This window comes from Rhinolophus hipposideros, assembly GCF_964194185.1.
Source record: "Rhinolophus hipposideros genome assembly, chromosome: 8".
NCBI classification, from domain to species: Eukaryota; Metazoa; Chordata; class Mammalia; order Chiroptera; family Rhinolophidae; genus Rhinolophus; species Rhinolophus hipposideros.
Genome location: NC_138054.1, coordinates 60,704,405 through 60,719,963, shown reverse-complemented (window position 1 = coordinate 60,719,963; position 15,559 = coordinate 60,704,405). Strand labels below are relative to the sequence as shown.

The following is a 15,559-nucleotide window of genomic DNA, read 5'->3' as shown; positions in this document are numbered from 1 at the left end:
TGCCTTGGCCCATCACCTACGTCTTCGTAACAACAAAATCTCAGTCTCTCTCCTTGGTATCTCTCCCGAGCTCCAGAGATATTTATATGCCCAACAGCCAGCTGGACTTTTCTACCTGGGTGTCCCACAGGCTCTTGGGCAGAAATGGACACGTGCTTGCTTTCCTTCACCGCAAACCTGTCTCTCCTCCGTTACTTAAACTTCTGCCTGTCTCTGGGAAGAGAGCCGCCTTCTACTATCCCCCTAAACAAACACTTCACCATCTTCCCCAAACACTGCTCTCTTTCCTCAGTCACTAAGTCCTTCCTTAAATGCAAACTCTACTTTGAAACGTGTATGTTGCCTTTATAGTACTTATCAAATTTTACAATTACACATTCGTTTTCAGGATTATTCAAGTAATATTTGTGCCTCATGTTAGACTCTAAATGTCCTAATAGCAGGAACAATATCTCTTTTTTCTCACCGTTGTATTCTCTGCACCAACACTAGTGCTTGATACATGGCAAGCATACAATGAGTACCATGTTTACCAATGTGTTTATACCTCCTGGCCACCCCTGCTGCCACACTCCTGGTTCCCATCCTCATCATTTTTCACCTGAGACACAGCAACAGTTTCCTAATTGGTCCCTGGCCTATTGAAAAAGGCATCCTCCAATCTGCCAGAGGGAACTTTCTCAGGTGTGTCTGATCACTGATAATGTCCCTTCTTTTTTCCCAAGTGAGAACCAATTCAACCAAACAGCTTACAGCCTGGTGCAGCCTCACCTTACAGTGAAAGGCAGCCTGTAGCATGAAGTAAGAAAACTTATGTCCAGTTGAACTGCTAAGCTTATTTAGCATATTCTGAAAGTTTTAAAGTCACAAACCCTCTTATGAATCGACTGAAAGATATGGTTTATGTAGAAATCTGTATAACAATCAGTATCTTCCTGGATACGAAGCTGAGTTCTGATCCCATAAGACTCCTGATTAGGTTGTGTGACCTTAAACAACCATTTAATATTCATGGCTGTGGTAACTTCTTCTCCAAACTTAGGCCAAGCTGGCCATTGCGATGCCTGGCACTCCTGAAATCTTCCTCTTTTCTGCAATCCATGTTGTTGTTGATGAACAGATCCCTGCTTGCTCCCTTTTCACATTCTACTACTCTAACCCTCAAAAAGAACATAAGGGCCCCGAATTCACAGTGAGCTCTCTCTTTGTGATGTTCACAGCATCGTCTCACATGGCCTTCCATACACCTTGTATTAAAACAGAGGGACGTGACCAATCCTTACTCCATAACGGCCTGCAAATTTCCTAAGCATAGAGAAATGTCTTATTAACTTTTATATTTGTAAAATGTCCAGCATTTTATATTTATAAAATGAGGAGGTATTCAGCAAATATTTATTAGTCATACAATAAATATTTAGTGAACACCTATTATGTGCCAAGCACTGTTCTAGGTACTTGGGACACATCAATAAACAAAGCAAAGATCCCTCCCTATCTTTGGGAAACTTACATTCTAGCAGGAGAAGACAGGCAATAAACAACAAACATCATTTTAAAAAGGAAATTATATAGGTCTGTTAGAATATGATAAGGAGTATGAATAAGGACAACAAAGTAGGGCAGTATGAGAGGCATCAGGAGAGCTGCGGTGGGGGTGCTTTGAAGTTTTAGTGGTTGTCCAGGGTAGCTGGCACTGAGGAGAAATCTGAGCAAAGACGTGAAGGAGGGGAGCGAGAGGCTATCTGGGTATCTGAGGTAGGAGCTTCCCAGGCAAAGGGAACAGCCAGTGCAAAAGCCTAAGGCAAGAGTGAGTCTGGCACGTCGAATAGCAAGGAGGCCAGCGCAGTTGGACCCCTGTGAGCAAGGAGGAAAGGAGTAAGAAAGGAGGTGAGCAGAGCTGTGATATGGTCTGACCCCTGTTTTTTTTTTCAAATTTTTATTGAATATACTGAGGTGACAATGGCTAGTAAAGTTACATAGGGTTCAGGTGTACAATTCTGTAATGCATCATCTATATATCACATTGTGTGTTCACCACCCAGGGTCGGTTCTCCTTCCATCACCATATATTTGACCCCTTTTACCCTCATCTACCACTCCCTCCCCCCGTCCCCTCTGGTAACCACTAGACTTGTGTTTTAAAACGATCGCTCCAGCAGCTCTCTCGCTCCAGCAGCTCTGTAGAGAACAGACTGCGGGGGTGCAAGGGTGAAGCAGAGGACCCGCAGAAGATCACTACAGTCATTCAGAAGAAAGCCAGTGGTGACTCAGTGGTGACCACCTTAACAGCATCCACAGGGCGTCTGTCTACTGTGCTTCTGGCTCTCTGAGGGAGAAGACGATATTGTCTCCAACTCAAGAAGCTCACAGCCAACGATCTGTTCCTAACCTGATTTTCTAGACTCATTGTCTACCACAGCACTCAGGCTCTGCCCTCTTTCCAATTCCCAGCTCACCGTATCCCAGCCAGCCCAAATGGCTCAGGATTTTCCAAACACACCATGCTTTCTCAGGCCTTTGCAATACTCTTCCCTTGGCCCAGACACCCATCCATGCAGCTTGCTAAGTTCACAGACTTCAACTTCTTCAAGACTCAACTCAAATGCCACCTTTGCAGAGAAGTTTTCCCTAATAGCCTGTGCAGAACTGGTCACCTTCTTTTTTGCTTCCCTAGCACCCTATGCATACGTACCACTTATCTAGGTTCATTATAAATAGATTCCCGTTCAGCTGTAAATCCCAGATACGATGACATACCCAATGCCTAGAATATTCAGCAAGAGTCTTTGCCTTCGGTATTTTTTCAAATAAACACAGGGAAGAAAGGAGAGCAGAAAAGAAAAGGAGAGAGGAAGAACTAACACAAACCACTTTTGAAAGGTTGCAAACCTGGTCTGGAAAAACCACGTTGACACATGGTCCTTTTTAGAGAGACAACTTGGAGCAGGCAGAGAAAGAACCACTCAGGTCCAGGCACATTTCACAGCCAGTGTTCATCTCCCGAAATAGCCTTGGAAACAGGGGTGGATGACATGGTGGGGGGGCGGCAGTGTGGTCTACAAAATCCCTCCAATCACAACAAACATCTGGATGCCTTGATCAGACTGAAGAAAGGACTAGTCCGCATTTGGGTCCTGACCTTTGCAGACTTGAGTTGTAGGTAATGTGTGTGTGGAGGGTGTACAAATGTGCTGCGCAGGCCAGAGTGAGCAACCAGCTGTGCCGTGGGAGAGATCCGACCGCCTGGACGTGGCTCTCACAGCACTGGCCCGGGAGCACTGGCACTGAGGAGAGGCTGAGAGGCGCTGGACAGCTAGCCAGGCCCGGTCACGTTCGACAGTAACCTCTAAGTTCAAGGGCAGCAGGTAGGCAAAGGGGGTGCCACTTGCTGCACTGGGTGACTCACCCCTCCTTCTCTCACTCAGTCTTCATAACCACACGAAAAGCTGGGCATGATCATCTATATACACAGAAATTGAGGCATAGGGACCTTAAGGAACTTGTCCAGGGCCCCATAGACAACAGGCAGAGCCTGCATTTGCACCTGGGTCTGTCTGTCCGCAGATCTCTTTCACTCACAGAACTGAAGCAAACAACTCCGAAGCTACTCCGCTTAGGAGCCTGGCTCTGGGCTGGGAGAGACCCAAGTTCTAGACATAGTTCTTTGCTACGTGCCTACAGGAAAACAATTTCTCCTCTCTGAGACTCACTTTTATCATTTGTTCATTAAGAGTTAGGACCAGGGGATCGTTAAGATCTCTTCTAACTCTGAAAGTCTATGCCATCTATTAGGAATCTTAAAATGCTACTTTCTTCTCTTGTTCCCCTTCTCCCCCACCATCCTCTACACACACCTACATGCCTTCTCAAGAAGCAGTGTATAAAGAATCTTTTTATACTATCCAGTTTAGAAAGAGAAGCTTGACAAAGGGTAGAGCTACTAGGGACTTATCACTGTTGGTTCACTCAGAACTACATACCTCCCCCGACATTGAATCTCTCATTTTCTTTGTTTCTGTCAGGAAAACCTACCCTCCACCCAGCAAAAGAGAGCTGCCTTTATCTTCCACGAGTCACTCTTTTTAAACTCTATCTTGGGATTTCAGTTGCAGTAAAGAACTCTATTCAGCATGTAATTGGAGGAAAATATACTGGAAATATTGAAATAAAAATCATATTCTCCCTAGTATATTCATTTTAATTGTTCCTTTTCTCCTCACCAGAGTGAGTGAGAGTTAATCCCTTCTATTTCAGTTACATCTTCTTTACATGACTGGGGTTTTAGAACAATGTGCTATTTTGAACAGAGATTTTCCCTTTTTTCCCTCCTAACTCCCTTATGTTAAACCACATCTGGGTTCAAGTTAAGTAATTTTATTGTTTTGATATTATTGATCATGAGCCAAGGAACAGTAAGTATTCTTCTTATGATCCAAGTATCCTTATTAAATTTTTATATTAAATAAAGATTTCTGGAATGGGTTGAAAATATAGTCCTGACAATAAAAGCAAACTTTCATGGAAAGGCATTAAGTTCTACAGATGATGCAGAATTTTTATGGAAAAAAAAAAAAGGGCAAATTGAAACACTAATGCTTATAGCTACAATATTTGGGGGGAATCACATAACTTTAATTCCCACAAAAACAACATAAGATGGATATTAGCTCCATTTTATATCTGAGTAAATGGGGGCTTAGAAAAATTATATAAATTGCTTAATCACCCAAGGAAGTAAGTAGTAGATCCTGGCAAGTAGATCCTGGAAGTAAGTAGTAGGTGGTTCCAGAGAGAGGGATCAAGAAGAAAAGGGGCAGGAATTTTGTCTTCTCCCAAATTCTCCATAGTAATTAAGTTCAATAACCACCTTAAGAGACAGTTGGCAGCCTGAACTCGAAGACTGGATCCCATTCCAGACAACTTTGCATGGTAGTTACTAAAAAAGACAGGAGAACTCTCCCTTTCAAAGCTTAGAAACCCAGGCACCCACCAGCAGACCTGCTTAGTTGTTGGTGGCCAGGCCACAGAGCAGGAGGCAGGCTGCTCCAAACAAGAACTGTCTCAGGCCAACAGGAATATTTCTCTGGAAAGGGTGGAAAGTGCAGGAAATGGCATCACTAGCCCTGACTCCGACGCAAATGAGGCATGTGTTCAGGAACATACACACACACACACACAGACACACACACACACACACACAAATATACACATTACTCACATATACACACACAAACCCACACATACTATATACATCACACACACACATAAATCCACACATAAAACCACAAATACCACATGCAACGTACACACTATATGGGAGAACAAAATATAGGAATCAAAAAGGATTTGACTTCATACACTGCTGGTGGGGATGTAAAATGGTGTCGCCACTTGGGAAAAAAGTCAGGCAATTCCTCAAACGGTTAAGCAGAGTTACCATACAACACAATCGCTCCACGCCTAGTTACATACCCAAGAGAAATGAAAAGATTTGTCCACAAAAACTTGTACATAAACATTCATAGCACCATTGTTCATGATAGCCAAAAAGTGGAAATTATCCAAAGGTTCATCAACCAATGAATGACTATAATATGGTATTATCCACATAATGGAATATTATTCAGCCATAAAAAGAAATTAACTATTGACTAACACATGCTACAACATGGATGAACCTTGGAAAGATTATGTTAAATGAAAGAAGGCAATCACAAAAACCACATATTGTATGATTATATAAAATGTTCAGGATAGGCAATCCTATAGATGGAAAGGAGGTTAGTGGTTGCCTAGGGCTGAGGATTGGAGAAAGGAGAGTGGCTGCTAATAGGTACAGGTTTTCACTTTGGGGAATTATGAAAATATTCTAAAATTGATCACAGTGATGGTTGCACAACTCTACATACACTTTAAAACATTGAACTGTATACTTTAAATATGTAAACTATATGGTGTGTGAGTTATTTCTCAATAAAGCTGTTATTAAAATGAGAGAGAGAGAGATCTGATCAAACCCAGATCTAGCTGGCACAAGAATATAAATCCTAGATTCAAGTCCTTCCCAACATTGAAAATCTGAGCAATGGTAAACTCAAGAAGAATATGATCTACATAAAAGGACTAGAGAAAGTCAGAGGGCACTACCCCAATAATTTTTGTTTGTTAATTACAAATAAAATTTAAGTTATAAAAGCAGTGATATCCTTTTTCAACATTTGGAAAATAACAGAAAGGGACATACACAGAAAAAAGAAAGAAAATACCCAAAATATCCAGATAAACAACCATCGATATTTGAATTTATGGTTTATGTCTATCTACCTATCTATCTATTTATATCTGTGTTTTAAATATTCTTTTAGAACATGATATTTAATGACTTCATTCTATGATATACCAAATATATTTAATCAATCTCTGCTGATGAGTACTTAATTTTTAATGTTTCCCCATTATAATAAATGCTGCCATGAACACCCTTAAAAACAAATCTTTAGGCATATCTCTATCTCTTTTGTTACCATGAATTTGAATCCCTAATTTCAGTAGAGCAGCAGGTAAGTGTCAGCTCATATTTTGACTTTATTTATCAAAGGGAAAAAAATGGTCCTTGGAAATCCCTGGTCTCTGTTCCTGATCCAACCACTTAATTATCCTAAAAGGTAAATATGTGGCCCCAAATAAACCCCATCTCATCGAATTGTGATCTTTATCAGTTAACATTAATAGAAGGGAAATTCAAGGTGTTGATTCACAATCAAAAAGATTAGTCGAGGCCCAAAGATATAAGCCTAGGCCATGAATATCAATAACAACCACCAAGCCTCAGAGGGCCAAGAAAATTACCCCAAATCACACGTTGTAAGTGGAAGAACTAGGACTCAGATTGAGGCTGTCTTATTCTAAAGCCAATGCTTTTCCCACCAGACCTCACTGCTTCACATACTAGATGCAGAGCACAAGGAATTTGTTGGTGGTAGGTAAGGTATGTGTATAGATTATACTAATTCAGGTAGAGGAAGACACGTGCTGCAAAATAATGCAAATACAAATATTTTCTTGGTAGGATCGGGGAAGTTTTTATGTTTGTGATGTAGGCTGTTAAGGAGGAATTTATTCAATCATTTAATAAATATCTGAGTGCCTTTTGGTAGGAGTAAAGCCAGCTCTGCCAAGCTACCTACCAAGATCATGCTCTCCACACAGCGACATCATTTGGCAATTTTCTTTAAAGTTAAATGTGGCCATTAAACTTCATTTTGGCCAGTGGAATTGGACTAAAAGTAATGAGCCACATTCAGGATTGCTAATACGAAGCTTCCATGTAGGCTCTTCCTATCTCTGCCCCCGACTGGCGGCTGGAATGATGATGATGCCCAGGTAACCCTGAAAGCTATGCATTAAAGATAACAGTCGGCTTGGGTCCCTGAATAGGATGACATAGTCAAGAGATACCCTGTCCATTTGTTCATGATGAAGAAAAGGACTTGTGTTTATTTGATCCATTATATATTTTATGGTCAATCTAATATAACAGTTGGCCTACCATAATACACACACACACACACACACACACACACACAAACACACACACATATATAAGAAACTTACAATTTTATAGGGGAAGTGTACACTGCAGTGGTCAGGCATCTACACAGTCAATGAAGTGGTCTCCTTGATAAGATAAGTACCCATCTGATACCCTACAAAATCTTTACAACATTATTGATTATATTCCCCAAACTGTCTTTCATATCCCCATGGCAAACCTGTGGTTACCAATTTGTGCTTTCTAATCCCCTCATCTTCTCCCTCATACCCATCCCCTCCCATCTAGCAACCCTCAGTTTTTCCTCTATATCTGAGACTGTTTCTGATTAGTTTGCTCATTTATTCTATTCTTTAGATTCCACATATCAGTGAGATCATACGATATTTGTCTTTCTCTGTCTGACTTATTTCAGTTAGCAAAATGTTCTCTAGGTCCATCCATATCGTTGCAAATGGTAAGACGTCATTCTTCTTTATGGTCGAGTAGTACTCCATTGTATAAATGTACCACAGTTTCTTAATCCAGTCGTCTACCAATGGGCATTTCGGTTGTTTCCATGTCTTGGCTATTGTGTATAGTGCCGCAATAAACATGGGGTGCATAAATTTTTTACGAATTAGTGTTTTTGATTTCTCTGGATAGATACCTAAGAGTGAAATTGCTTGGTCATAATGTAGTTCCATTTCCAGTTGTTTGAGATACCTCCATACCAATTTCCATAGCGGCTGCACCAATCTGCAATCCCACCAACAGTGCACGAGGAATCCCTTTACTCCACATCCGCGCCAGCACTTTTTTGTTGATTTATTGATGATAGCCATTTTGACTGGGGTGAGATGGTATCTCATTGTGGTTTTTATTTGTATTTCTCTAATGATTAGTGAGGTTGAGCATTTTTCATATTTCTGTTTGCCATCTGTATGTCCTCTTTAGAAAAATGTCTCTTCATGTCCTCCGCCCATTTTTCACTTGGTTTTTTTTTTTTTGATGTTGAGCTGAATGAGTCTTTTATAAATTTTGGATATTAACCCCTTATCAGATGTATCATTGACAAATATATTTTGCCTATTTCTCTTGATAGAAGGTCACTGCTACTTTCAAAGCAGCCCATTCTATACAACACTCTCTAAGTTCCAATAACTTCTCCCTTCTCTAAGAGTAATGACAATTCTGATGCTTCTAGCCCAGGTTCTTGCCTTACCAACCATCTTTAATTCTACCATTTAATTCATTTAATTCAACCATTTAATTCATTGGTTCTACATACCAACCATCTTTAATTCAATGTCCCTTTATAAATAAACCTTCCTCAAACTATTCTAATCTGTGTGTGCCACCTGTTTCCTTTTGGAAAACTAAATGAGACACAGTCCTGTGAGTGCAAGATTCTACGTGTCCCATTCACTTGTTCAGGCTCTCACACATTCAAAAGGTGTTGGTGTCACTTTAAGATGTAGCACTACCTCCGCAGACGTAGCAGATGGGGGTCCTCGCTGCCTGTGGCATGATTTCTCAGCACCCTCTGGTTTCTCTCCCTAAGGAATCTTCTTCAGGAAGTCCAATTCCCTGATGCCTGGGCCATGATTCCTGACAAAGGGACCCCATGCCCAGAGAGTTGAGAATGGAGTCTGGAGCTTTTTAGTTGGTTTTATCCACAGAAATTTTCTCCAGGTGTTCTTTCATAGTTTAAAATAAACTTATCTGGCTTAATTAAACTTAAACGGATTTGTAGCATTTTCCAATTTCCATGATATAACACATGATGATTTCAAGCTATCAATGGTTTAAAAAGCAACTCACACAACTGCTGAAAAATTAATAATCAGTTACTGCAAGCTGATAGGTGCAGCTCCAGAAGACCACTGACCGACACTGGTGACCGATATGGTTACATGTCCCTTTGTCTCATCTCTTGATAATAATTTGATTTTAGAACATGAGCTATATGTACCAATGTCTCTCACTCTCCCTCACTCCCAGTGTCTTTAGTGATCTCAACAATACGATGAAAGATCAGAAGGATAGGGAACATTACATCCATTTTACTAAGATGAGGAAACTGAGTCCCAGAAAAGTGACATGACTCACTCCAAATCATATACAAGTAATTTTTGCATCATTTAACAAACAATTTATTTTACTTTAAATAAATATTACTTTGATTTTTCACAAATTTAAAACTGTAGAATTTCTAAAAATATTTAAAAAACTCTAATGAAATAAAAATCCTACCATCCAAAGACATCAGTTAACACTATTATATGTGTGTGTGTATTTAATATATATGTAGGTTTCATACTACTATAACAATTATATATGGTATTGTACCTTACTTTTTACTTTACATAACATCAGCATTTTCTCGTGTTATTACAAATGCCTGGAAACTATTTTTAATGCCTGCATAATATTGCATCGAGTTGACTCATTATAACTTACTTAATAATTTTCCAGGTTTTGGACATTTAGGTTGGTTCGAGTTTCTGTCATTATCAACCACCCTATAATAAATACCTTTGTGTGCAAAGGTTTTTCTATAATATGGACCTTTTTTGATCATTTAAATCTCAGAATAATATTGCCAAGACTAGGACTCAGATTTTTAGATTCCTGATTCCTTTCTACTACATTTTCCAACACTTATAATACTATACTACATGGACATTTTAATATAATGCCATTGTAAGTTTTCATATAAATATTCAGATTTTCTTAGTGATCCCTAACCTATGGGAGGGTAACTTTGAAACTTAATGTAAGTGCAAACATAGCTTTCATACTATTACTTTATAGGAAAATTTTCAAGGGTTATTAGTGATAATATTAGCATTAATAAGACTGATTAGAGTATTAGTGGACTATGCTAATTTGTTTCTTGTGGACTTTGGTTTTACTTTCCCAGTGTTTACACTGGGTCTTTCTTTTGTTCCACTTTTATAGTTACCTCCCTGAGTTTTCACTTTTGCCTCCTTACTCAGGAGTTGGGTGAACAACTTGCCTTGGTTTTCCCAGGATATTCTCAATTTAAAACTAAAGTCTAATACCAACTGCAATTGAAAAATAACAAAAAAATAATAATATTAATAAGAAACCCTAAAGTGTAAATTCCCGTTTCCTAGGAAACCCCACAGTTTCAGGCAAACCAGGAGTGTTGGTCACTCTACACATCAGGAGTATGTAATGTCTTGGAAGTCATCCAGAACTCCCCCCTCTTTTTAACCCTCAACATCTAGCCAATCGCAAAGTTGATTCAATCTTTTGTTAACCCTTAAATACACCCACTTGTTTTCATCACTATTGTTACCACCCTAAGCCATCATCAGCTGTATCTTGGGTATTGCAAAACCCTCTGAACATTGGTCTACCTCTCCAAGATATACTGTAGTCACCAACAAGACCCATCTTCCTACAGTGTCCATCTGATCATATCCTGCTCCAGGTTAATCCCTTTAACGTCTTTACATCGCCCTCAGAATCAAGTCCAACTGCTTAGCTTGGCTTACAAGGTTCAATCAGTTTCACTCCTACCTATCTCTCCAGGCAATTTCTCCCTAGAATCTCATGCTCCAATCATGGTGGCCTTTACTCATTGAAATACAATGTTCTTTCTAATCTCTTAGCCTTCAAACACATTGTGTTAATTCACAAATTCACACATATCTCCACCTGTTATGATCTAACTCCTATTCATCTTTCAACTCTCAGTATAAATTACATGCCTAATGAAGGTCTCTTATCCTTGAAGCAGAGTAAGTCTTAAATGCTATATAGCATGCTAAATAGTTTCCACAGCATGCTGAATTACTCATGCTGTAACAGTTATTATACTTAACTAGAGTTACATATTTAATGTCTAGCCCAGTAGACTATTAGCTGTACGAGAACAGTGATCACATCTCTCTTGTCACAATTTTGTTCTAAAACTGTGCATAATTTCTGGTCCATTTACTGAAAAACAGAAGGAAGGAAGACAGGAAGGAAGGGAGGGAAGGAAGAAATAACGATCACCCAATCAGTCTTGGGTGAGACAGAGGATAAGAAAAGAAACAGTCAGGAAATTTACTGATCTTTGAGACTGTAAAATGTGTTTACATATTCATTTCATGTTTGTTTCTTATAATAACTCTGCGAGAAAGTATCATTATGCATTATTTACAGTGAGGAAATTGAGGCTCAGAAAACTGGTGTCATGGCTCAGCATGTGATATCTTCCATTTGGAATCCCATTTCCCTAATTTTCTTCTTGTCCCATTTCCTCAAGACCTAACTGAAATACCACCTGCCCCCAATCTCCTTTTCTCTCCACTGTCCTAATAGCATCATTTTCTTTCTCTTCTCTAATCCCACAGCACATTTTACATATCTCCCTAATGGTTCTTGGCACAATGCTTCTTATATTGTACCTACTTATATTTGTATTTCATTTTGACCTCTAAAAAATAAAAAAATAAAAATTAAAGATGTAATTCAGATCAGATTCATACATATGACCCCAGGACCTAGCACAAAGTTAGATGCTCAATAAAAATATGTTAAATGGAAGCAGACTCTAAGATTTAGTCCAAGCTCCTCAATCTACTATAATGAACAAATCACTCAGAGAAGTTATTTCAGATTTCCCAAGGTCACGAGACAGCATGCCATTCCTGCATCTTGGAGGCCCTTCCTGCCCACTGCCCAAGCATGGACTCTGGGGGGACTGCAAGCTTGGAGCGCTGAGGTCTCTGGCTAATGCCACCACTTACCTGCTGTGTAAATATTCTAGGCTTAGAATATTTTCTGCATAGGTGAGGGGACAGTTATCATCTGTTTTGTAATGCCAGTTCTCAGCAGTGCCTGGCACATGGCAATTTCAGCCTTTGACAATGTTAAAAAATATTAATGAGTTATGGTTGTAGAAACTTGATGCTACAGAGTCTTAATAACCAACAACCCTTAAAAAGTGAAATTTGTAACTAGAAATAGAGTGAGCTAAAACGGGCAAAAAAACTTCTGAATCTTCCAATTTCTCCACTTTGTTGCTAGGTATTGTGACTGTTATCTCCTCAAGGCAGAACAGCCTTGAGTGACCAGATATTTGCATAATGGCTTTTTAAGTTGCTTCTTTTACTCATTTGCTTTCCACAACTAATTATCAGACCTATGCTATGGCCTGAAGGCATCTTTGCTTGGGATCAGTTACAGCCCCCTATGACAGGTGAAGAAGAATGTTTATTTCCCTTGAAAAGGTGAAGAAAGTTTGTTTTCCCATTTGGTATATATTTCATCTAGGAAATTAGGGTTTTTAATGTTTGTCAGGAGGTAAGAATTTTTCTAAGGCCTATTTGAATATTAAAACAGCCAATGCACCTAAACCAAAGAAGTGTCTGGCCCTTCTCCTTTTGCTACGGAGGTTGCTTTGGTTTTGGGGAAAGTGGAATTAGGAAGACACTTGAGCATATATTCTAATACTGGGATCTGTAAGGTATTTGTCAGCCTTGAGTCAGGCAATTGTCTATAATCCTAAATTGTGATGAACTCCTGAGGGCCAGTAAAATCTAATATTCTGAGAGCTGAACCGTCATAACACACTTTTTATGTTACCCTGGAAACATTTAAGATAACGACCACCGGAAGATAGGTCCTGGTACAGGTAATCCACGTGAGGAATAGAAGGAAGTCCTACACAGAAAGCACCCAAGGGGCAGAAAGAATCTTTAGAACATACCTTTGCAAGGAGAGTAACAATTATGGCCTGTAGAGATCAGTTAATAAAATTCTAAAATGAAGTTCTGTTTGGGAACACGTCTTTTCTGTCATATTCATATATCCCCACTATCTAGACTAGTGTGTGACACATTAAGGTGCTCAGGGTGGCCCTATTAAGGAAATAAATAGTTTCCTTACGGAAAGGTGATGATGAAGAAATATGAATAGCTTTGCATCTGAGATCTGGGGTTGGTAAGGTGAAAAATAGGAGAGATTAAACATATCAACAACTTGATTTGCTCTGCTGCCTTCTGCCGTATAGGCTTGATGGACTACAACAAACTCAGTTCTGACACCTGACAGTCTTTCAGACCATGAGGGAAACCCCGTGACTGGATACTGGCTGCTGCTAAGCCCATGCCAACGTTGGATGAGAGCACTGACTTAATTCTAAGGCATCATCATGTAAATGGAAGGACTCATTAATATCTCAAAATCTTGTCAAGAGTCCTGACAGAGAGGCCCATGAGAAACAAAACAAAACAAAATGAAATATTAAGGCTTAAGGATTTTCAAAAGCACAGAAAAAGAGAGGGCTCCAAAACAGAACATTTGAGAAAAAGGGATGGTGATTATTGTTGCTGTGCAGATCCCGCCACAGAGCACGGTACCAGAAGACGAGGAGATTTTGAAGGCCCTCAGGAGCAGATCAACAGTGTTGCAAGGTCTGAAGTATGTGTCTACACGGACGCCCGCTAATAAAGAGATGTGCACTGTTGTTATCCACTTGTGCTGGGTTCAGAGACGCAAAGCAAAGGCCTATCCCTCGCCCAGATCCCACTGTCAAAAGGAAATCGAGGAATACACAGTGGACTTGACACAGCAAAGCAAAAACCAGGCCCAGCAAGATATTTTTATCTTTTAATAAACAGTTTGCATTATCATCATCAAATGCCTATCTTTTTACAAACCTGAGCTTCTCAGCCCAGCATTTATAGAAAATTGCCAAGTATCGTTTATAGACAAAAGCACAATTCAGTATTTATGAATTGCTAGTTCGCTATAAATATAGACATTTGGAGATGATCTTCTCACTAGTCATTAAATTTTGAACAGGGATCAAAGCTAGAATAATATAAACAATTCCTTACATTTGTATAGTGTTTTATATAATACTATTAATAATAGATGACACTTACTGAGCACTTAGCAAGTGCCAGGCTCTTTACATGTAAATTCTCATAATGAACTCAGTTCAGTTCAACAAGCATTCACTTAACACCTACTGTGTGATAGATGAATAACACTAAGTTTCTGTTTTTAAAAACTCTTGTTTTGGTGCACTCAAATATTTGTTGAATGAATAAATGAATAGCTGGATGAACAAAATAATCAGTTTGTATGGCAGTATGGGGTAATAAAAAACACAGATTCCTCCCTTCACTATGGTCTTTAGAAAGTACTTGACCTCTCTTAGCCTCAATTTCTTCATCTTTATTATATAGATACGTCAAATCTCCCTTGCAAAAATGCTATGAGAGTAATAACAGCAAATGTAAAACATCTGAAAAAGAATGGGCCCTAAGTCAGTGAGAGTAGTTTTCATTATTATCAATATTATCAACATCAATAGCATCATCATCCTTATTACTATAATTGAGCAATCAATCCTATCCAGCGCTCATCCTCACTATAACAATGGGACAAACAGAACTTTAACATCCACAAAACACACAACACCTATTCAAAAACCAAGCAAAGCAAGGAAATCTACTAAATTATAGTTCTCAATGCCCTCCTAGGTGACAGCACAACATCTGTGCTCAGGCTGAAAAAACAAAAACAAAAACAAAAAACCAGAATGAACTTTAATTAAGCTTCCAAAAGATACATGACAGGCAAACAGGACAGGAATTTAACCAAATAACAGAGTGTACCTTCCCTCATAATAGAATGTTGGTCACTCCAAACATTGAACCGTGTTCTCTATGCCAACATTCTCAAAAAGCAGTACATGGAGCCTAGCCAAAGGTCATCCAGAAACCCATTCTTCTCAGTGCCAGTGAAGCTAAGCCCTATCCAAACAGCAGATGAACTTGAGCCCTGGTCAAATTCTCTGACCAGAAAGAGGTCCCATTCTGTGGGTCACTTACCATTTTGGTCTGCTGGTAGATTTCACCACAGGGGCCATTCCATCTCTATAAAGACTCTTGGTTTTGCTGAAGTTAACAATGTTGAAAATGATTCTCTGAAAAAGAAAGAGGGAGAAGATTATCAGAAGACTATGCTATGCAAGATACCACTTCCTGATAG

General features: G+C 39.3%; 1 protein-coding gene across 3 annotated transcripts in view; it reads right to left on the bottom strand.

The window, feature by feature from the left end:
- AGBL4 (AGBL carboxypeptidase 4) overlaps positions 1-15,559 on the bottom strand; it is a 1,079,895-nt gene that overhangs the window by 610,401 nt on the left and 453,935 nt on the right. For all 3 annotated transcript variants that reach the window (XM_081055075.1, XM_081055074.1, XM_081055076.1), the window contains one exon: positions 15,400-15,494. In XM_081055075.1, the coding sequence (XP_080911201.1) occupies positions 15,400-15,494 (95 nt within the window). The remainder of the gene's footprint in view (positions 1-15,399; positions 15,495-15,559) is intronic.